The sequence below is a fragment of the Penicillium argentinense genome (assembly GCF_028826775.1).
Source record: "Penicillium argentinense strain IBT 30761 chromosome Unknown utg000009l_segment0_segment0, whole genome shotgun sequence".
NCBI classification, from domain to species: domain Eukaryota; kingdom Fungi; phylum Ascomycota; class Eurotiomycetes; order Eurotiales; family Aspergillaceae; genus Penicillium; species Penicillium argentinense.
The window spans coordinates 5,457,345-5,478,969 of record NW_026622668.1 but is presented as its reverse complement, the minus strand read 5'-3'; the positions used below and the strand labels follow the sequence as shown (position 1 = coordinate 5,478,969).

The 21,625-nt window shown below is 51.7% G+C and overlaps 10 protein-coding genes across 10 annotated transcripts; 4 read left to right on the top strand and 6 right to left on the bottom strand.

The window, feature by feature from the left end:
- Positions 1-156: 156 nt before the first annotated feature.
- N7532_009627 (uncharacterized protein) lies at positions 157-3,439 on the bottom strand (the record flags this gene model as incomplete). The annotated part of the gene is made up of 4 exons (XM_056622118.1): positions 157-549; positions 607-2,759; positions 2,839-3,100; positions 3,158-3,439. The coding sequence occupies 4 exons, from the start codon at positions 3,437-3,439 to the stop codon at positions 157-159; spliced, it is 3,090 nt and encodes a 1,029-aa protein (XP_056472924.1).
- Positions 3,440-5,326: 1,887 nt separating this feature from the next.
- On the bottom strand, positions 5,327-6,751 carry N7532_009626 (uncharacterized protein; the record flags this gene model as incomplete). Its single annotated transcript, XM_056622117.1, has 1 exon — positions 5,327-6,751. The coding sequence occupies one exon, from the start codon at positions 6,749-6,751 to the stop codon at positions 5,327-5,329; it is 1,425 nt and encodes a 474-aa protein (XP_056472923.1).
- A 1,242-nt stretch (positions 6,752-7,993) lies between these two features.
- On the top strand, positions 7,994-9,902 carry N7532_009625 (uncharacterized protein; the record flags this gene model as incomplete). Its single annotated transcript, XM_056622116.1, has 5 exons — positions 7,994-8,488; positions 8,563-8,666; positions 8,732-8,857; positions 8,913-9,002; positions 9,056-9,902. 5 exons carry the CDS (start codon positions 7,994-7,996, stop codon positions 9,900-9,902), a joined length of 1,662 nt encoding a protein of 553 aa, XP_056472922.1.
- Positions 9,903-11,414: 1,512 nt separating this feature from the next.
- On the bottom strand, positions 11,415-11,702 carry N7532_009624 (uncharacterized protein; the record flags this gene model as incomplete). Its single annotated transcript, XM_056622115.1, has 1 exon — positions 11,415-11,702. One exon carries the CDS (start codon positions 11,700-11,702, stop codon positions 11,415-11,417), a length of 288 nt encoding a protein of 95 aa, XP_056472921.1.
- Positions 11,703-11,717: 15 nt separating this feature from the next.
- Positions 11,718-13,539, top strand: N7532_009623 (putative C6 transcription factor; the record flags this gene model as incomplete). The annotated part of the gene is made up of 2 exons (XM_056622114.1): positions 11,718-11,934; positions 11,996-13,539. 2 exons carry the CDS (start codon positions 11,718-11,720, stop codon positions 13,537-13,539), a joined length of 1,761 nt encoding a protein of 586 aa, XP_056472920.1.
- Positions 13,540-14,224: 685 nt separating this feature from the next.
- Positions 14,225-14,995, top strand: N7532_009622 (ubiquinone-binding COQ10-like protein; the record flags this gene model as incomplete). Its single annotated transcript, XM_056622113.1, has 1 exon — positions 14,225-14,995. One exon carries the CDS (start codon positions 14,225-14,227, stop codon positions 14,993-14,995), a length of 771 nt encoding a protein of 256 aa, XP_056472919.1.
- Positions 14,996-15,236: 241 nt separating this feature from the next.
- sod4 (mitochondrial 37S ribosomal protein mS42) lies at positions 15,237-16,356 on the bottom strand (the record flags this gene model as incomplete). The annotated part of the gene is made up of 4 exons (XM_056622112.1): positions 15,237-15,767; positions 15,840-15,964; positions 16,073-16,250; positions 16,306-16,356. 4 exons carry the CDS (start codon positions 16,354-16,356, stop codon positions 15,237-15,239), a joined length of 885 nt encoding a protein of 294 aa, XP_056472918.1.
- Positions 16,357-16,946: 590 nt separating this feature from the next.
- N7532_009620 (uncharacterized protein) lies at positions 16,947-18,071 on the top strand (the record flags this gene model as incomplete). The annotated part of the gene is made up of 1 exon (XM_056622111.1): positions 16,947-18,071. One exon carries the CDS (start codon positions 16,947-16,949, stop codon positions 18,069-18,071), a length of 1,125 nt encoding a protein of 374 aa, XP_056472917.1.
- Positions 18,072-18,502: 431 nt separating this feature from the next.
- On the bottom strand, positions 18,503-20,268 carry PIG-S (GPI-anchored transamidase GPI17; the record flags this gene model as incomplete). Its single annotated transcript, XM_056622110.1, has 2 exons — positions 18,503-19,963; positions 20,023-20,268. 2 exons carry the CDS (start codon positions 20,266-20,268, stop codon positions 18,503-18,505), a joined length of 1,707 nt encoding a protein of 568 aa, XP_056472916.1.
- Positions 20,269-20,729: 461 nt separating this feature from the next.
- On the bottom strand, positions 20,730-21,554 carry N7532_009618 (uncharacterized protein; the record flags this gene model as incomplete). Its single annotated transcript, XM_056622109.1, has 2 exons — positions 20,730-21,090; positions 21,184-21,554. The coding sequence occupies 2 exons, from the start codon at positions 21,552-21,554 to the stop codon at positions 20,730-20,732; spliced, it is 732 nt and encodes a 243-aa protein (XP_056472915.1).
- Between the last annotated feature and the right edge of the window lie 71 nt (positions 21,555-21,625).

The window sequence follows — 21,625 nt, the reverse complement described above, 5'->3', positions numbered from 1 at the left end:
ATAGCAGAATAGAGTTGGTACTCGGCATTTGTTCATTTATATCTGTTAATCATAGTAAACGGGCACATTGAATGCCCCTGTTCGACTTGTGCTATCTAATTTTTCTGCTCATATTGCACTCACGTAGTACCCAGTCACCTATGTTCTCAGAGGCCTTCAGAAATTCCATTGCCTCATCCAGTTCTCAAACAGAGACGCATCGATTTCCTTCAGATCTCTCAATGTCTTGCTCGCAGCCTGAGTCTTGGTTGTCTCTGTAGATGGACCGGCCTGATCACTGAATGTGATAGCCTTGAAGAAGTCAAGGATCTTGAGGGCCGGTTTATCTTTGAGATCACTTTCCGTGGGATTCGTGAAACTTTCCAGTGTCTTGATCCATGTGTGAACATCGACTGGTTCAACATCTTCGCAGTATTTTGTTACGGCTGGGATAAGAGACTTCCAATCCGCTGTTCTGGGATTGACGATATGGAAGGCAGCAGACGCCTCATCCTCTTGAGTCGTACGTCGAGTACGGACAATATCAGTGATGACCTTTGCGGTAATATCCTATACGAAGCAGTCGTCAGTAGCGCGCAGTGGAACAATTCAAGCAGAGAGACTTACGACTGGCACCCATTGCACAGAGACGGATCCGAGAGAGTCCGGAATCTGCTTGATCGTCTTCGAAGTTGCCACCAAGGACGGTACCCATTCTTGCTTGTTCCACATTCCCTGCTCGGTTGTCGGACCTCCAATTTGACCAACACGATGAATACTGGTCGGAATTCCACATTTGGCCGAAGCGGCAGCACAAATTCTCTCGGAAACGTGTTTTGATTCGCCGTAACCCTGACGAAGAGCTGAGCTGGGGTCATTGAAGATAATTTCAGGAATGGAAGGACCATGGCTATAGCCCTCAATGGTCGAGATAGATGAAATGAAGTGAATGTGGGCTCTCTTCTCGCTGGAAATGCTGAAGTCGACTAGGCGACGCACGCCCTGGATGTGAGGCTGCTCGAAAGCTTCAACCTGGTGATTGAAGTTGACCTTCCACGCATTGTGGATGATAGTGTCAACGTTTTCAAGAAGCTCTTCGTACTTAGCTTCATCAAGGCCAAGCCGCTCGTCACCGAATCTTGCTTGCAGAAATTCCACACGGCGTGGAAACTTATTGAAAGTCGCCAGACCTTTTTCGCGTAGACTCTGGAGCTGCCTCGGTGCAGCATCATCGGATCGATTCAAACAGTAGATTTTGGAAACACTGAGATCCCGGAGAAGCTCGTGCAAGAGATACGCTCCCAGAGATCCCGTGGATCCAGTGAGAATGACGGCGTGGCTCTCGCCAACATCATCAGAGTATTTCCCAACAAGGGCAGCGATTCTGGCTTCTCGGTCCTCTTCACTTTCAATGATCTCCTCAACAGAACCTGATTCTTTGCCCTGGAGCAGATCATAGACATATCTTGTGAGTTGGGCAATAGTAGGACGCGAGTACAATTGTGAATTGCCAAACGCTGCGCCCAGGTCAGGTCGTGCGGTTTGCAGCGACGCCTGAAGCATCTGGCCCAGACGAAGAGTTTGAAGAGAATCGACTCCCAGAGCAAAGATGTCAGCATCCTGATCAACGGTCGGCACGCCCAGGATATCCGACAGGATCTGGGTAATAAATGCCGCGATATCTGAGTTCGACGCATCTTTCTGAAGTTGGTCTACATTGATTTGATCGCCAGCCTCATAAAGAGCGTCAATCTCTGAAGAATAATCATTCACAACGGCACGTCGCTTGATGGTTCCTTTTGGAGTAAGCTGGAATGGTTTCGATTGAGAAGACACGGCAAGGCGCTCTTTCATAAGTTGAGCATAGCCAGGGGCCGCTTCGTTGGCCTCTTTTACCAGGAGCCAGACGTCATCAATTAGCGAGCTGGGATCACCATTCCATGAAGACCAATTAGGCTCCAAAATAGCTGCGGACTGGAAGCGGCCCTGCCCGACCACAACAGCATGGCTTACTAGAGGGTGGCTTGCAATGATGTCCTCCATCGCAGTAGGATTGAATTTTTCACCATTGCTCAGAACGATCAAATCGTCTTGACGACCAGCATAGAGCCACAAGCCCTTTTTGGTGGGATGAGCGGAGAATAGATCGCCTGTGCGATACTCGGTCTTGTCGGGATAAGTATGGAACACAGCTTTGTCCTTGCGATCATCTCTTCGGTGCACAATGAGCTCAAAAAGACCATCACCCGCTTCACGCATATCCAGGCCTGCATTGGGGTTGAATTCAAGGTATGGCCAGTCTGCCTTGTCTTCACACCGCAGACCTGGAAATATTGAGCATTCACTGGTACCAAGAACCGATTGCAGGTGGGAGATTTCCGCAATGCGATTGCCGACTTCGAACGCAAGAGGCGAACCACCATAAGCAATATAGTCAAACTTTGCGAGGGACTCCATTCCTAGCTCCGATTTGCTTAGGTCCTCCAATATAGACGATCCAATAATCGACGTCTTCGGTTGTAATTCTACCACGATTTGAGCGAGCAATTCATCCGTCAGGGGTCTTTCTGGACACAAGGAGAAAGGTGTTCGGAACAGGATTGGAAGCATCATGTTGACAATGCCCATCAAATGGAAGAAAGGGCTCATCACGAAGCACAGGTCTCCCCCATGTTCGATGGCGACCAGGCTGGACTTTCTACCTTCTGGCAGTGGCAACATGGCAGATTGTTCGAGAGCCTGAAAGTATCCATTTGTCATTGCTACCGGCTTTGGCATTCCTAGATAGAACAAAAAAAAAAAGTCAGTTTCGAGGATTTGGAGGAGACTGGGGACGCCTTCCATGGATGCACCGCATACCTGTGGTTCCTGAACTGTGAATGTACACTGCCACGCGGTCTTCCGCATCGTCGACGGGCTCTCGCACCTCGGGGCAAGAACTGCCCGTCTCAAATAGCGTCCACAGGTCCGGAATCTGGGAGGTACTGAGCGAGGAGTCAACTGCTTTGAGCTCGCCGATCTGCCGATCTCGCTCAGAAGTGTAAACAATCTTGGTAGCTTTTGTTGCACTCAGGACATGGCGGGATGCCTGTTCCGAGTTTCTGGTCGAGAGAAGGAGAGACTGTACATCATTTAGCATGTCGAGTGTGGGAATTTAAAAGCTGTCCAATATTCTTACTGTATGTCTCAGCCTCATACAGGCAAAAATAAAAGCGACATAGCGGATGTCGTTGGCACCAACATAGGCGATAGTCTCTGGCTCGTTGGATGGGGCGACATTTTCCTGGATCCAGAGCGCCGTACGATTGATCGCGCCCAACAGGGTGGCAAAATTTATCTTGACCCAGCCATCAGAGACATTGGAAGAGACTGGGTGAATGCAATAGAGAGCATCCGGGTCACTGGCTGCGATCGAATCCACAACTCGCAAAGGAGTCCGTTCAATCTCGTATAATCCCATAATTGATCGGACTATTTGCAGGCTTTGAAATCTTTTGTGCTGGTGCTGGAGCTGGGGGTTAAACTGGCCCTATATACCTTTTCCGGTTCTAATATCACTCATTTCATCGCGTCCGTATCCGTGGCTTGGGATGAAAGTCACACGTACGATGACCCATCTGCATCAATAAAATTTCGGGATTAAATATGCATGCAGTCGAAATGGTACAAGAGAGAGGGTTGGCAAATGATGGAGGCTCTGGCATGACGATCTTGTAGTAACAGCAATAGTCAGTGGGTACGGCTGATCGTGGGATCTTCGATGTGCATATGATCTATTGGCTGTTGGTGTTGTTTTACGCGAATTGATCCGTGCGTTTCCCACAGGAACCCGATCGACGCAGCGAAATCATACTGATCTTCCTGCAAACCCCTCTAGCTCATTGCCTTCTACGGCAGGTGCGGAGCGCAGATCTCCCATTCCGTTCTGCGAGAGTCATTCGTGGCACAACTCAAAGGAGGTAGCATGTATTTTGATGCCCAACTGGCGGTGAACAGGTAGCTTTGTGCTTGGAGTCCGCAATTATCATGGCGACCTGAATATCAGACGCCATGGAGCTCAGCCAGCCACGCTGGTTCATGAAGCACCGTCACCATGCAGCTACACAGTGGATACGTCAGCCGAGATATCCAAGCTTGTGCTCAGACAAATGACGTTCTTCGTGGATAGTCGGGATTGAAATCGGAATTGTTTGATTGATTTTTGTTGTAATCGATTCCTAAGAGCAACGAGGGGTGGTGCGTGCTCCTGTGGGTCTTGACGGTGCGGGGTGCGCAGATGGCTGCAGACGGGCTGGAAGACGAGCTCGAGGGCAGCAGTCAAGAATCAATATCTTTGGCGCTGTCTTCTCGGAGAGGTGGAACATTTCCAAGACAACGGCACGTCTGTTGAGTTTTGGCGTATTCCAAAGGAATCGAATGCCCGAGGCGGACGCACGATGCGGCCAGCAGATCTTACGGGTCTCCTGTCCTGAGCCGCACGGGACCAAGTCGAACGGAAGTACTCTTAAGATGGACGGAAACAGACTAATAGAATCCAGCTCACAGGGATGAACTGCCGTGTTCTATCTGCTGCTTTCCTGGATTTTGCTTGTCAAGCAATAATGCTTTTTCAGCCCTGGAACATGAGGCATTAGTGTACAGAGAAGTTGACCAGACGGTCGATTATGTAGCCACTGAGTATGTGACCAGATAGACGACCCTGACATTCTGCACCTGGCGGTACCAGGTAGGAATCAGGGTATGAGGTAAGATAAAGGATATTCAAAACAGAGGAGCGTGGTAGCGTTAATTAAATTCGCATCACTTTTGACGCGACATTTAGTCGTCAACAATAGGATTGTTGGATTTTTGGGAAGGAGATTTGTCAACGTCTTTCATTAATGGACATAGATACGTATCGTCGCTAAGTCAATCACATCAATCACAGTATACATCATGACAAATTTTCATCGCTTGTCCGGGTGGAACCATCCACAATCATCCATCTTAAGTTTAATCTCGATAAAGATTTCGTAATACACCCCAAGAGAGTTGAAGGTTTCGCCAGTAGCGTGGGTTCTCTTGCTCACGCTCACGCTCACGGTGCTGCCAATTTAGGATATCCAACATGGCTGCACGGCGTCGAGGGATGAATCTCATTCACCATGTGAAAACCATTGCAGTGCACACTTCGTGAAGCAAGGGTGAAAATGGAGGCAATGGGTCCATCCAGCCGTATGCACATAGTATATTTCGATATACGCCGGTCATCACGCTCTGGACCAGGTATCGCATGGATGTGACACACTAGTGGCGTTTGCAGGTTGTCCCCAAAAACGTTATTTGCTCTCATTCCCAACTTGAGCTTTCAAGAGTCGAAGATCGGTCCGAATGCAGGCACTCCGCTTTCTTTAAGCTCGAAGACGATCTTTTTCGTAAGATATGGGTTGCTAATAACGCACACAGCCTCCGCATCAAAATCTCGAGCGAGTTCTTGGATAATTGGTACCATGTTCACTCGGCCACTGCTGCCTGTATCAATGAGAAGTGGATTGGGATCTAGCTGATGGACTAGTCCAAGCACGTCTGGACCATATGTCTTATTTGGATTCCGCGTTTGCCAAATGAGTCGCAGCTGGGGGCAATTCTTTTCACTCAAAAACGAGAGACACGGCCCGATACCAGAGCCCGTGGCAACTACTACCACCCGACGGAACACTCTCATTACATGGATAAATCCATACATGAGTACTCCACGCTTCCAAAGCTGGGTAGGTTGTTCCTCAATGCACCTGGTTGTCCAGTCCCCGGCTTTGGAGACTATGACCGAAAAGCTTTTCCCATCTGGATCAGGGAAAGTTGCAAAACTGTGCCAGTCTTTTAGCGGATGCTTGGATAGCCCAATAACCTTTCCGAAGTCGGTAGATGCGTGATCAAAATGGAGTCGGGCGGCATGCGATGAGAGATGCTCTGGCTGAACTTGGACCCGGCGAAGGAGTGTCCAGGGATGGATGATGGTTACAACGATGGCGAGAACAACCCAAAACGCTGGAAGCTTGACCAGATACCGCCCGAGTGAGAGGCCTTCTGGTTTCCGAGCTTGATCGGAGAAAACTAGGAGGAGGGTCAAGAAAAGAGCCACTGCCAACCAGGCAGAAAAGCGGTGGATAAATTCAAATTGGTTGTGTTTCTTTGCCCTGAGTGTCGGATGTGCAACCACAATGATGGCAATGAGGACGACGAGAAGGACGTAGGCAAGTACAATCACGGGAATGGTGATAATCGTCGAATCTGCATTCATCCAATAGTCTTGTGATAGCAGACCGACGAGACCTGTATACCAGAGGAAAGCAGCGACGCCACATCCGCTGTGAACTCCTCCATAGTGATAGGCTTCCGCGGCTTTCTTCCTCAGAAAGTAAGGGGCCGACTGAGAGATACGACAAATTGTCAAGAATATGCCATTCACGACCTGTGGGTGTCGTGCAAGGCCACATACCAGCAGATTGATACCTGCTGCGTTGACAAAAGTGAGCAATTTCTCTCGGCTGCCCACCATTACAATGATGAATGCGAACGCATTGGCACAGTAAGCCAGCGTAAATAACCGACGATAGATTGTAAAAATGAGGAAGCGTAATGAGGCAACACTCAATCGTGGTCGTGTAGCCCGCTGAGCTTCGACATCCCACTTGGCTGAGAACCTCTTCCAATCCCACGTGCTATCCGTGCTTAGGAACGTATCGATGGATAGTGCAAAACTTGGTTTGCTTGAATGTGTGGGACGTGGCATTTGGGGAGAAGCTGCCATCCTGTAAGCCGCGTCGTAGTCGACACAATTGAGGGCCAGGGTGGCGTAGGATAGAAAGGTGATGTGTCGGAGCCCACGAACAGAAAAGCCAAAATAACAATGATCTTGACCATGTCTATTGCGGGGGGTTCGCCGGGGACGGCCGGCATGATTGACACCCCAGCCTTCCAAGCGGCTCTCCGGTCTCCCGTTCAATATGGTAAGATAACCATGTTATACCCTGTGGGCAAGGCGGACTGTTGTGGGTCACCTAATGCATCTTCTACATGTTTAGGCCGTAGCAGGACACTGCGGTGCCAGAGGTACGATGCGCAGTGGGCCTCCAGAACATGCCGTGGGCAGCACGACATCTATCAAGGTAGCTGCTTCCAGACTGAACTGTAATGCCGAGGATTGTCGAGTAGTGATAAACTCGCAGTACCACCCAGGGTGTAGTTGGAGTAAGCCTCTGCCTCTCATTGGAAAGCGTAATAGACGATACGTCCAGTGAGATTAGGAGCGTCGCTAGAATGAACAGGCCAACGAGGAGGAGTCGGCCCGTGTCGCACCATCCCGAAGGTGCTTAGCGCGTCTGTCCACGTTTCTTTAAGTGGAAGGTTGGCGGCCCGCGCGGATCCGCTGCCAAACCAGGCGATCGCGTGGGCCCAATTGGAATCCCAGACCAGGCGTCCCCTGGCGATGCGATCATGTACCTCAGGTTGCATCCACACATCAGACCAGGATTAAGACAACAGTCCCACTGACAGTATGGGCCATACACATGTAGGTGACTGTTATGACGGCAATGCGTGGCGGACCCTCGATTCCGGGGTTTGCCCGGTTTCTGCAGCTAAGCCGAGTCCAATTTCCACTCTTTTGGGGGCCACGCTGCTCGATTGAGCACTAGGTGTTCCTGCCCCGCTTGGCGAGGCCAAAAAGTTCCCACCGGGCGAATCCTTTGAAACTTTGGAGGCGCACGGGGCCTGAACAAAGTATTGTTTGGCTGCTGTCGTTTCTGTCATCCCGTCATTCAAAGTTTAGTGGCCATTCTGGACGGGCCGCTGAGGGATAGACTCTTGACGAGGAAGAGCCGATCCCCAGCACCCCCTAAGGGCATCCCCGCCAGCAATTCGGCGTGAGCTTTCACACTTTCTCTCACCAGACCCATTCTTCAGACCAAGGGGGCGAAAAGCGGTCGGCTCCATCTATCTGCATGCCTGCTAGTGAGCCACGAATCGCTCGAGAATGGCTTCTACCCGCCCCGAAGGCAACGACGGCGGCGCGCCTATCTTCGACTCCTTAGCCAAATTCTACGTCTCTGTGGCCATCATTTGGACCTCCGCCCTCCTCGCTGGCTCCGTCTTTCTCTTTGCCAATCGCCATGAGCAATGTATTCGCATCCGCAACCTACGACTCATGCTAAGCACGGTAGCATGCCTTCACGTTTACTGGATTCTGTGCATGGTCGCCTATTCAATGGGAGGGAAGTATCCATGCGTCGCAGAATACTGGGTCATGAGCATCTACCTGCCTCTCGGAATCGCTCTCTTTCAAGCAAACAGCATGCAGCTTTTGAGCGTTTTTGGCATCCAGGAGAAGTTACTTCTGGCCGCGAATCATCCGCACAGGTCTAGCCTCGTCGATCGCCCAAAGTCTTCGAACCGATATCTCGATCGATGGAGACGGTGGAATCTCGTCCAGCGCACAGAATTTGGCATTGTAGTTGGAATGATCGTTCAGGTGAGCGCCTAATGATAGACATTGTCTGCTCCCGCTTACTGCCCAGCTTCTAATTTTTCTCTACTTCTCTATAGGTCTTCTTGTCGCTTTCAATATTCCTTAGTTCCCGCAAATTTCAATCCTTCGGCACGTTCTCGGAGCATGTGAGCGCCGAAGAATGCCGGCGAGGCCCTGAATGGTATGAATTCCGCTTGGGTAATGTCTGATACGGTTGTCGAGTTGAGCTGATCCCAAGGCTTGAAGGATTCCCTCAATACTCTGGCAGCTGGTCTGGTCCTGGATATTTGCCCCATATGTCTTGTGGAGGATACGCAACATTCATGATATCCACCACTGGCGGCGTCAGATTACTTGCTGTCTTATCGCTGCGTAAGTACATAGACACATGATGCCGTCAAAAAGCACGTTGCTAATTAATTCGCAGTTTACCTGGCTCACCTATGTGGTTTGCTGCACTTTATTCGTCGACCAAGACCTGGGAAGTTATAAACAGATACTGGGTCCCTGCTCTTTGGTAATTCATTCCCTATCATCCACCGCAAACATAGCTAATTGAAACAATCACAGGTTCGCTCCCGGGATCATGGCAATGGAGGCTGTTACCATTTTCTTTCCATGCTACGAGGTGTTTACCTCCAGGAAGCAGAGAAATCGTATCCTCGGTGAACTTCAAGCATGGGACGAGAGAAAGGCCACCGCTACCGACGAATTGGAATCGAGAACATCACGAAGCCAGAGTGAAACCAGCCGCATGCCTGAAATATATTCCCGAAATGCACTAGAAAGGTGTTTGGCAGAAGACTCGAGTGCGCTTCTCCGATTTGCAGCTGCCAAAGAGTTCAGTGGCGAAAACATCATTTTCCTGAATTACGTGCGTGACTGGAAGGCTGCCTGGGCAAAGGTCACTGAGCTGGACCCAGAGTATGATTGGAAGCGTGATCCTCAATATCATCGCCTGTTCTTCTTCAAGATTGCCGTCGAGATTCACGCGGCGTGCGTCGATCTCAATACAGCCGAGTTCCCCATCAACATTGAATCACGAACTTACTCTGATCTCATGGATATGTTTAGCGAGGCCGCTCTGGCCCTCGACCATTCTTCACAGCGAGAGTCCAACATACGAACCTACAGAAATCTTCCAGACTCTCTGGTGCCATCGCACAGGAAAAAGCTCTCCTCTATCATAACCGTCGAAGAAGATACTTATGCTCTCTGCCTCAATGCGTATCCTCACGAAACCAAGAGCATTATGCATATCGAGCCACGACTTTCTGATTCTGTCATGGTTCCTTTGAGCTTCACGGTTCATGCTTTTGACCAGGCCGAGAGGTCTGTCAAACATTTGGTGTTCACCAATACATGGCCCAAGTTTATAGATTCTTCCAGCACCATGTCCATTCACTCAAAGTCATGACATTTGGATATGGCAGAGCTGTGCTCTCTCTAGGTCTGACTAAATAAAGCTTGGAGTTTATTCAATGTTATTTAACTACATCGGAACTGTTTACTTTGTGCTTGTGCCTGCTGCACGAGATGTAATATACCCTTCACCAGCCATGTCTGATACTGCCATCAACCCCAGAGATGTCTGCGAAATCCCACGCTGCACTTGTCTTCTACGCTAACGTAATCTAGACCATTGGTCTTCACGCTCGATTCGCCGCGGGAATAGGCTGCCATATCATTGGTCAGGTTTCAGATATGCGTGGGACGATATTTAGCGGCGTGGCTTTCTAGATTTGCTCGAGATCCCCAATCCCAAAGGAGATCCTACGACCTGGACTAGTATGGGTAGGTTAATTAAATGGTTGCACGCGCAATTGTGAGCGACGATGTGGCCGTCCTGGCCTTTACCTCCGCATTCCGGGAGCCGACGGTAGTCCGTACAGAAGATCATCAGCTACCTATGCACCAGTGTGTAGAGTACTGGCTCGGTCCTCATGCTCAAATTTTGTTATATGCAAGTCACTATATGGTATAACACAATCAAGGCTTGGGCTTTGGCGTTCACCATGTGTCCGATGTTACATTAAAGTATAGCGGGCCAAGTCTAGATGCAGGCTCTCCTGAAGCCCTAACGATTTCGCGTTCCGGATCGCCGGGGATGTAGGTATTGCTCACTCGCACCTTCCAGTCGACTGCTGTGGAGTTTTCTTGTGGAATTTTGAGTCAGCTTTATCGTCAAAGACATTTTGAAGTTCACGGCTTACCAGGCAGAATTTGCTGTGACAGATCCCCATACTTCCATCGGGCATGCATGCGCCCCCGGTGGCAATCTATCGCTTGTCAACTCCATCCTTCACAATGCCAACTCAGCCTAGGTTTGTGATATACCGAGGGCTTCTTGTCGTCCCTGTAAGCGGGAATTGACAGGACCATGCTAGCCAGCGCAAGAATGGCGATGATTGTTAAGCGCATTGTAAGAACCCACAAGAAATATATGAAAGCCAGTCCTCTGGTGTTGCTTTCGCGAGAAATATAACCGAAACTTCCTGGAGGCTTAGGTATGGGCTACTTAGCTAGGTATATAGATCGCAGTCTTATCAACCGTCCTGGAATCATTCCACCGAGCGGGTTCCACGACATCTGCCCGGTTGAAAAGTCCATGAATGTACCTGGTGGAATTGGTGGAACTGGGCTCATTTCAGATGTGAAATCTCTTTTTGGCACGCAACAGGCGTCTATTTCAATCCCTGCATGTTTGGTGACGCATTGCACTCGCACAGAAAACTACTCCCACCGCCGCAGAAACCAGCCTCGCCGGAGTTAACAAAGCGGAGCCCGGTCCGTCTCGTCCTCCTCGCCTTTCCTCTTCCTGCACTTTCCCAAGGTAGTCCGGACGCTGATCATTTTTGCGCCCTTCTTCAATCCTGCGTACCTGGCCTGCTATCATTAACCCCGCGTTCATGGCCGACGCGATCAACAATCACGACCCGCTGGGTGGGGAGGCCGGTCCAGCGCCGAAGAAGAGAACGCGGGTCCAGTTCTCGTGCACGGCTTGCAGATATCGCAAGTAAGCTTGTTCCCCGAAGCAGTGGGAGTTCTTCGCGCCAAGACTAATTCGCACAGGCTCAAATGTGATCGCATTTACCCCTGCACCAACTGTAAGAAGCGCGACGGGGCTGCTTCCTGCACGTTCGTCGGTCGCGGTCCGCGGGGCAAAGCCCAGCATGGCCGGTCCAGTCCGACCTTGGTGCAGGATCGGCTCCAGCATCTTGAGAATTTGGTCATGTCTCTGGCGCAGAAGCAAAAGCCAGATCAGTTTGTCGATTTCAATGCTGGGCCGGACGCAAATGCGGCCACTGGCAGCTATGATACCCCGCCCTCAACCAATGGCCGTGACGTCCATGGCCGATCGCCTCAGGATACTGGCACGCTGGTTGTGAAGGACGAAGGTACCAGCTACTTCGACAGCGCAAATTGGCGCGCCATCCTGGAAGAGGTCTGTACAAGTTCCCATTCTTTTTTATTGTACGATTCTCAGCGAATGAAAAACTAACACGGCAGCAAAGATCAATGGCGTCAAGGACTATATCGGGGTTTATGACGACGATTCCGATCATGAAGGGGCAGAGGAGGATGTTGACGGCGACACCTCTCCAGCGCTTCTCCTAGGGATGAGCAGGCCAATCTCTAAAGATGAGCTCCTCGTCGATATACCTCCGCGCTCGATAGCGGATCGACTGGTCGCTCGTTTCTTCAAGACCACAGAGCCATCATTGAGTAGGTATCTTCCTCTCCAAGTTTCTGTTCATATCCTAATTGTAACAGTCGCTGTGCATGGGCCAACCTTTCAGAGGGAATACGAACAGTTCTGGAAAAACCCCCAGGACATGTCTTTCACGTGGATCGCATACCTATATGCCATCTTCGCGCTGTCGGTATCTCATTACCACCGCAGCGAAGAGCCGCTCCCGTTGAATATGGTGGATCCAATCAGCATATGGAAGACCTTTCGAAAGAGATCGGCTCAGGGCTTGATGCAGTCAAACTACCTCACCCCAGGCCGCTATAAGCCGGAAGCTCTTTTTCTCTACAGCCTCACAGAATTCTATCGAAGTCAAGATGCGCAAGCCGGGGTGTCGTACCTCTTTGGTATCTTGATTCGACTGACTATGCGCATGGGCTACCACCGTGACCCTAATCACTATCCTAGCCTCTCTCCGTGGGAAGGTGAGATGCGACGACGCCTATGGGCTCTGGTCTGCCAGCTCGACATTTTGATTTCTTTCCAAGTTGGGCTGCCACGGACCATTCAGCCCTGGCAGTATGACACGGAGCAACCATCCAACCTCCATGATACAGATTTCGATGAAGCTACTATGGAACTCCCACCTTCTCGGCCAGACAGCGAGCGAACAGCTTGTGCATATACAAGATCCAAGTCTCGTATCATGAAGGTCTTCGGGCAAATAGTCGACCTGGCATTTTCACGGGAGCAAGCATCCTATGACGAGATCTTGTCCATTGATCGCCGGTTGCAGGAGGCGCATGACCAACTACCGCATTTCCTTCAGTATCAACCAATCGGCCAGTGTATTGCCGATCCGACAGAGCTTATCATGAGAAGATATACCCTAGAGTTGCTCTATCAAAAGTCTCGGGTGGTGTTACATCGCCGGTATATGGCAGAACCCCACAGCAAGTATTCATACTCGCGATCGGTCTGTTTGATCGCTGCTCGGGAGACGCTGCGACACCATTCAGATGTCTACAATGAGTCATTACCAGGAGGCCAGCTCTACGCGGAACGATTCTTTATGAGCTCCCTTCAGAATACTGACTTCATGCTCTCTGCCATGATTCTATGTTTGGAAATCTCCCAGGAGAATGAGCGTGAAAACGCTCTTATGGGACCGCAGGAACGAGGCGATCTTTTGTGTCTGCTGGAGACCACATATCGTATTTTTAAGGAGACACGGCACCGATCGGTCGATACGCAGCGAGGGTATGCCGCCCTGAAAATCATGCTTGGGCGGGTCAAAGGCAGCCCTGCCAGCTCCGACGAACAAAATAAGCAAATTGATGGTGAGCTACTCTTCCAGTCATAGATAATTCATGCAAACTGACTCGCCGGGTAGACAAATTGGCGTTCCAGCCAGTCCCTGCTTCAATTGACCAGCAACAATACCAGATGTATCCCTCGGTCGGCGGGAACCTGCAGGATGCCGTTAACAGCTCCAGCGACGCGCCATTGTTATCATCCCTTGGCTTGATTGAGGACATGCTTAACACGCCTGCTCAGATGGACTGGGTACGTATCGAACAACTTCCCAAAAAAAACAATTTTCCAACCAAGTTGACCTTTGGATTTCAGCGCCTTTATGACAGTCGGATCTCCGGATTTGGCGGGCCAGACCAGGATGGCGTCTGGCTTCCAGATGTGGATGCTGTGCCTCCAGGTATGGATGATTTTGTTTCGTTCCCATCTGGGGTATAGAATTTGTTTGGAGAGCCACAAGGCAAAGCTATATAGACCAGTCCAAAATCTCAATGGCTGTTGAGACTTCGACCCAAAGTCTTTTCTTTTCTCCGCCATTTTATAAGTCTATAAGTCTGGGTATTGCAATTGCCTTCGATCCTTCAAAATACTCGTAGTGTTGCAGATAGATCCGGTTGTAGATTGAAGGCAAGCCGGGCCCCGGCCGCCGATCATCGCCGGCCGGGATCGCGGCACCGCAACTTTTCCCTCCACGTCTTTTGCCTCATCCCAACCTCGGCCCTCCTACTTCTCCAATGCGACCAGCCCATAGCCTGGGTCGTACGACCTCCCTTGCCCGGCCTCGGGTCTCTGGGCTATCGCACCAGTACCGACTATCACGGGCATACAACACCACACGCATTCGCCCATCACCACCGTCACGACCATGCTTGACGAACACGACACGACGCTCTTTTGGCCTCCCCTCGCTCTCCTCCTTCCTCCCTTCAACACCGAACGGCAACGATAATGGTAGTTCACCCAAGCGTGTTCTCACAGCCACGCGCATGCTGCCTTACTCCCCACCTCTGCTATTCAAAGTGATCTCCTCGGTCGAATCCTACTCGCAATTCCTCCCCTTCCTCACAGCCTCGACCGTCACGGCCCGCGATACTCAAAGTGGACACCCTACGCAAGCCTTCTTGACCGTCGGATATGGTCCACTTAGTGAGACATTCACATCGCGCGTGGACTGCGACCCGGTCAAGTTGACCGTTGAGGCGCGGAGTGGAGCGAAATACGGCAAGCCAGACGGCCAGAGCAGCCAGAGCAGTGGATCGAGCGGGTTCTTCCCCGGTGTCAATGAAGGCATTTTCGAGTACCTCTCCACGCGCTGGGAATTGGTGCCATTGGCGCCGGCGGACGCAAAGGGTGGGCCGCAGACCAAGGTCAACCTAGAGGTGCGCTTCGAGTTCCGCAGCCAGCTACATGCAACGGTTATGGGTGCTGTCGAGGGACAGATGGCTGGCGTCATGATTGAGGCGTTTGAGAAGCGCATTCACGAGATGCATGACAAGAACCAATAGAGTAGATATATCTGCATGGAAGGAGCTTTGTATATTAGAGTCGGTGCTGTTTGGGAATAAAGTTCATGTGTAAACTACATACTATCTTCATCTACAATGTTCGTGGAGCATTGCCAAGTTCAATTCTATCGGATAAATGTCGCTGTACAGTTTCCTGGTGATGAAGAGTTCAATGAAGACAGAAAAGAAAAATGATGTATATAGTACAGATTATCCAAACTCAAAAAGGGCTTTTGGGCGCTCAAGGGCCACTCAGTCCCCGGCTGCGGGCCACTGAGCTCTTGGCCCCCTTCACCGAGGAGACCGCATTATAGTTGTCGAACACAATGTCCCAGTTAATCCGATCCCACCAGCGCTCCAGGTATTCGTCCTTGCCCGCGATACCATAGTCCATCATCCAGGCGTGCTCCCAGGTGTTGACACAGAGAATAGGCTGCACATCAATGGCACCGGGGGCCAGGTTCTTTTGGTTCTGGGCGTGGGCGCCCATCGATCCAGCGAACTGGTTGCCCAGGGGGGCGTCGGGGGAGTGGGTGGCCATGTCGACGGGCTGGCGGCGGGAGTAAGCGGCCGGGTAAGGAGAGCCGGCGTTGTAAGTACAGAAGATCTGCATCAGGCCCTCGCGCTCCAGGTTCTTGGCGAGCCAGACGAAGCCAGGGCCGAACATGGAGCTAGCGGTCGCGAGGAAGTCCAGCTTTAGGGACTCGACGGAAGAGCAGGTGTCCACGATGTCCTTGGCGAACTTCTCGGGGATCTGGGTGGAGTTGGGGGACTAGAGAGAGAGAAACAAACGTCGTGTTAGAGCTGACTTAGATCCATTAGGATCGAGGAACGAAATACTCACCAGACAGTTGAAGAAGAAGTGGTTGTTGTGGGCCATCGAGGCATAGTTGAAGACCGAGGCCATCTCCGGGCGCTTGGAGTACTTGACCAGCAATTCTCCGGGCTTCGCGTCCGCATCGACGGTGTCTATACGAGAGAGTCAATTTCCATTCAATTCTGTCCTGGGTTTCTTTTCAGACAGGCAGCGTTCCTTAAGCTGGCCTGAGCTGATCCGCATCGCGAGTCGGGACTCACCTTGTGTCAACAGGTTGAGCTTGTCCACGAGGAGGGTCTGGTATTGGGTCCAGGCGAAGTCGAATGCCTCGGGTGACATGAATTCAGGCACACCATTCTGCTTGTAAAAGTTGTCGTGCTGCAATTGGGGGATGCGATGAAGGCCACGGGCCTGGGATCGGAGGGCGGAGGTGGGTGTCTACACCATCAGCATTGGGCCCGGTACGTCGAAATCCGCTTCGGATGTCACTCACCTGGAAAGCAGCCGCGCGCAGGGCGCTCGGCCGGACGAGTCGACTAAACATGATCACACTGGCGCTGGGAGTACACGGACAGAGTGACTTGCACGGCGCGGAACCACGAAATTTGCTGGGCGCGATGCGCTGACTCAGCAGCCTGGGTCCACTCTTCCCTGGAGAAGTATATCGTCTCTTCACTTGCAGCTAAGCGCCCAGTCTCCTCCTCCACTCTTCCTGGCCTGTCACGTCGCCCGATCCTGGATTTCTGCAACATCCATCGTGATTTAGCGCCCGTAATGCTGCATTCACTCCATTCCGACTACCCTGAAACTCGAGGTGGTCCCCGGCCCGGGCCCGGGCGCGTGCCCAGAATAGATCGCTTTGTATGCCCCGTGAATGAATGAAAGAGACCCATTCACTCTTTATTCCGGGTACCCAATTTAGCTCATGTTTCATACCGATGTCAACGTCCTTGTCTGAACTCCGTGTTTCTCCTTCGTCAACCATCTTCTTCTCTGTTATTAGCGACCTTTACTCGGTGACCCTTTCGAAGGAACCGGCCTGGTGCTGTGTCTTCCGATATCTCATATCCAAACAACGCCCCGGGGACTTTCTTCAGGCTTCCAAAACGCGCTCGCAAGCATTGACGGTCAACAATGGCGGGGTCGATTATGGGCATCGTCCCAAGGCGGCCATTTTTGCTACTCACCATGTTCATGACCGTTTTGCGAACGAGCCATGCACTGGATGCCCTTGATCTCTTCGATCGAAGCTCGGACTCCTGTCCTCAATCCTACGATCAATGCGGTGGTGATCTCCCGAGTAATTTTTGCTGCCCGTCCTCATCGACTTGTGTGATAGCCAATTCTACAACGGCCATCTGCTGCCCGTCGGGCTCCACCTGCGACTACATTTCACCCATCGATTGCGATATCCAACAGCAAAATGCTACTGCCCACCCAAAGAGTACCGTTAAGACGACTCGGCTTGATGGTAAGCTCTCAAGCTGTGGTGATTCCTGCTGCCCATTTGGCTATTCCTGCGGGGGGGACCGCATGTGCATCATGGACAAACATTCCACAAATACGACGTCAGCATCTACATCAACAGGAACCGGTACCATCGGTGCGACCTTCACGCCATTCTCGTCGTCTACCGCCGACCCCGGAAACACTTCCGCCTGTCCTTCCTTCCCCAGCAAAGCCGTGGTTGCTGGCTTCTTCCCAGGTGCCATCTTTGGCGCCGTCCTCGCTCTCCTCATCGGCACATGTATCCGTCGACGCACACATAAGAAGATGCAAAAGGAAGACCCCAAGTTTGTCCCACACTGGTCTCATCGTACCTCTACGGGTGCCGTCATGGGTATATCGAGCCCCATGGCCTCGGAGGACGCGTCCTATCGTACAGATTTCCTCCTGCGGCCATCATCTGCCAATCGCTCCTCGGTCGGTGCTCGGTCGGCTCGTTCCAGGGTGAGCAGGACCGGTAGCAGAGTCAGGAGCCTCTTCAATGCTGGACCCAAGCTAGACATGGTGGTGCCTCCAGTTCCCAAAGTGCCCAATCCCGTCACTCCTCCGCGTCAGCGCCAACCTAGCACTGAGAGCATCAAGGTGTATTCGCCGCCTGGGGCATTCTCCCAGTCGAGAAAATTTCTAGGCCCTGAGCCATATCCTAGTACGATCGCGCGGCCGGACACCACTTTTACGGATTTGATGCAAGTGGTAGGGTTTAATGATACAAAGGGAAATCCGACATACAAGGTGACGGTGGATGAAAAATAGATTCAGCACGAGCTGGCCAACATTAATACGGTGTACGATGACCCACGATTCCTTAGAAATCACATTCAGTTTTAAATTCGAAATATTTTTGTGAAACAATCAAACACATTTGAAATCCTAATGTACCACAACTCGCATATAAATTGTGAGTTAAGCAATACACTAAATGCGATGTGAATTGAAGATATGTACTGCAGCACCTGTGGCGTGAGCGATGACACAAAACACTACATTGCAAATGTACCTGGAGACCGTAGTGTCCGTCTGTGATATATTATGATGCGAGATCACATTCTAAGTGCGGTAGCACCGTGGACCACCTGCACTGATTGAACCAGGGCCTCGACAATGCACTGTACTGAATACATAGAGACGGCCATCAAATGTAGATGGAATATGCATTATGAATCTAGAATACAAAAGGAGATGCACTATGCGGCCGCGCGTTTCGCTTTCCATTCAGCAAGAAGTCGCTTCACCTCTTTCATCAACCCAACTATTAACGGAACACCAATAGGTCCCAGAAGAGGCAGGTATACTGCGACCTTGTGCTCATCAGGGAAATACACCTGACCTACCATGGTCTTTTCGAAGAAACTGCGTTCCGCCTCGTTCTCCGCAACTCGCGCACTAGCAAGAGCAGCATTAAAGCGGCCGTCGCGAAGGTGAGAGCAAGTGGCAGAGAGATGGGAGAGAGTCGTCGAGACTGATGATGCGACATTCGCAGGGATAGGGATGGAGGGGAGAGATTCCGTGAGGCGCGCAAGGGAGCCCATGGTAGACGAGGCAGAAAGGAGTAGAGTCGCAGCACGAACGCGGATGAGTGTCTGCAGACGGAGAGGAAGGGAAGCAGGCGTGCTGGGGGTGCCAAGGAGGGTCAAGAGCTGATGAGAGAAGGTCATAAAGGCTGACTGCAGCGAGTCTTGAGAGAGATGGGCCGGGTTGGACTGATCTTTTTCGAGTGGTGGGTTGAGCAGGAAAACGCCGCCCCATTGCGGGACGATCCAGCTGGAGGCACGATTTTCTTTGACCACCATCGGAGACTGGGAGGGGTCTGGAACGTAGAGGATGAAGTTGAGGGTAGGACCGTTGCCAATGCTGGGGTTGAGCGGCCACTCGGCGGCGTTGATGAATGCACTCAGGTCTTCTTTCTTCAATGTCCAGGCTGCCTCAGTCTCATCATAAATTGGGGCTGGAGTCATAGGAGAAAATGTCGCATAAAGCTGGACCTGGGTATCGATCGTGAAGTTGCTGATGGGCTCAAATGCGTCAAGAAGGGGCGACAGGTATTCCTGGACTGCCGCCTCGATATCCCACGAGGAAGGTACGGAGCCCGGCGTGAAGAGCGAGAATGACAAGTGGTATGTTTCCGCGTACTTCATCGACCGCCGTAGGCGTCTGCTGATGCTCTCCGTGAGTTGCGGGGAAGTGGAATCCAGACCAGCACTTTCTCCAGACAAAATGTGTGCAATTGTTGCCTTTTCCTCGCCATATAGTCGTTGTAGCTCCTGCGCAATGAAGACCGAGAGGGGAGGGTTCGAGGTGGAGGGACTCGGGATTTGGCTCGGGGGGTAGAACACATCAAGCTGTGTCGTGTGTGCAAGTAGCTCTGATCGGGGGGTGGCTAAGCCTTCTTCTGGAAGCACTCGCACTGTCAGCACAACATCGGGCGTCTCGCCTGCGGTGTTTCTAAGGGTGCTTGTGCTATCTTCGACGACGCGTGCTGCTGAATCGCTGGTATCGTTTGTCAGTTTGAGCCGGAGATGATGGGCGGCGAATTCGTTGAGATCGTCGAGGGTGTGCTGAGTAGTTCGAAGCAGGTGCTGAGACTCAGGCGACTGCAATAAGGGTGCTGCAACATGAATCTCGAGGGGATAAACTGGGCGACACGTCTGGAGCAATTAGCATAAGCGCCTCGGTGCTGTCGAATCCCCGTCTTTCGTCGCCATACCTTGCCATCGGCCCAGTCCACCATCTCCTGGATAGGCAGATGTGCCCGGTAGATGGACGTAGTCTGCCACCATATGGGGAACCCCAAGAAGATAATCACGGCCCAGAATGCCGCAATGACTCGGAATCGCGTTTGGACGGCCTCGGGGGTTTCGGGGGGTGGGACGCGGGTGCGCGTGGTGTGGGACTTGGAGGCATCAGAGGCCGGAGTCAGAGGAGACACAGGGTCTCCAGGTTTGACGGTCATGATTGGGGCATGCTTTGCTTAGTCGACCACCAGGAGAAAGCAGGTGGTAGTAGTTGTTGTTGCTGGCGGGAGGCGGAGTACAAGGGAGGAAGTGTGGCACCGCAGGACATCCGAGAGTGCAACTACTGCTACGTGCTAGTACATCCATACCCTACATCCAAACACTCGACTACTTCTAAGATCACTTAGAAAATACTGCTAGAGTCGGCGGAGTAAATAAACGGAACCAGCTGGGTGATATTGAGCACTAAAAAAGCTAAATAGATTTTTTTGGGGCGGTTTGTTCTGTTTTTTGTGTTGGGCTCCCGACTTGGAGCAATTCTTCCAGTTTGGAAGCGAAGAAATAACGCCAGCACATTGAAGGTTCCTGATGAATGATTCCGGGTATCTTAACCAATAACGCCTGTCTCGTGTAGCGGTCAACAAACGGTCTGACCGATTTGTTTTGTCATGATCTGAAGTTAGTGGCCCTCCTTCTCGAAGATCTTCTCGATGGGCTTGGCCGCCTGTTGCGAGGTGGGCATTGGATTAGTACCGAACAGCTTTTTGTACTGGCTCATGTGGAAACGCTGACTTACATCGAGGAAAGCTTCCAGCTTGTTGTCAAGACTAGCAAGATCCTGCTTGCGTTTCTTGTTCTCCGCAATCAGAGCTTGCTTGCGCTTGAGCAATTCCTGGCGTTGCTGCTCGAGTTTCTCTCGTTCGGCGTGTTCATGGTTGATGCGGGCGATCGTCAACTCATGTTCATCGGAATCGCGGTGCTCGGGGAAAAGCTCCAGAAACTCCTCGACAGGAATGAGGGGCAGCTTTCGGTATGGGTGACTGTGGCAGAAGCAGCGAGATTAGCATACTGTTGCCCCATCCGGCACATTGAAGGTGCCACGAAATGCCATACACGGTGGCTCATTCACATACTCGTAGTTCTCACAGGCAGCGATCTCGCTCTTCAGATGTTCCTGCTCATAGTAAAGATTCTGTAGCTCGAGATGCAGACGGTCGATCTCCTGGCGTGCCTCCGCGGTGGCCTGCTTGCTCTCCCGGACACTCAGGATGGCATTCCGATTCTGGCCGCGGAGCAGGGCGAGCTGGGTAAACAGGCGCTTCCGCTCTCGCGACACGGCCAGCTCCAGTTTGTGCAATTCCTCGGGGATCTCGGGCGCGTTCTCAGGGTTGAGCAGGGCGAGCAGTTCCATGCACTGGGCGAGCGTTGCGGTGCTCGTGGCGAGCACTTTCTGCAACGACTCGTCCGTGATGATGTCGGCGATCGACTCGGACGACTCGGACATGGTGACTCGGTGGGAAGAGAGCCGAAGAATTGGGGTTCGCGCAGAAAATGGAGAAGGTGGAGAAGCGGCAA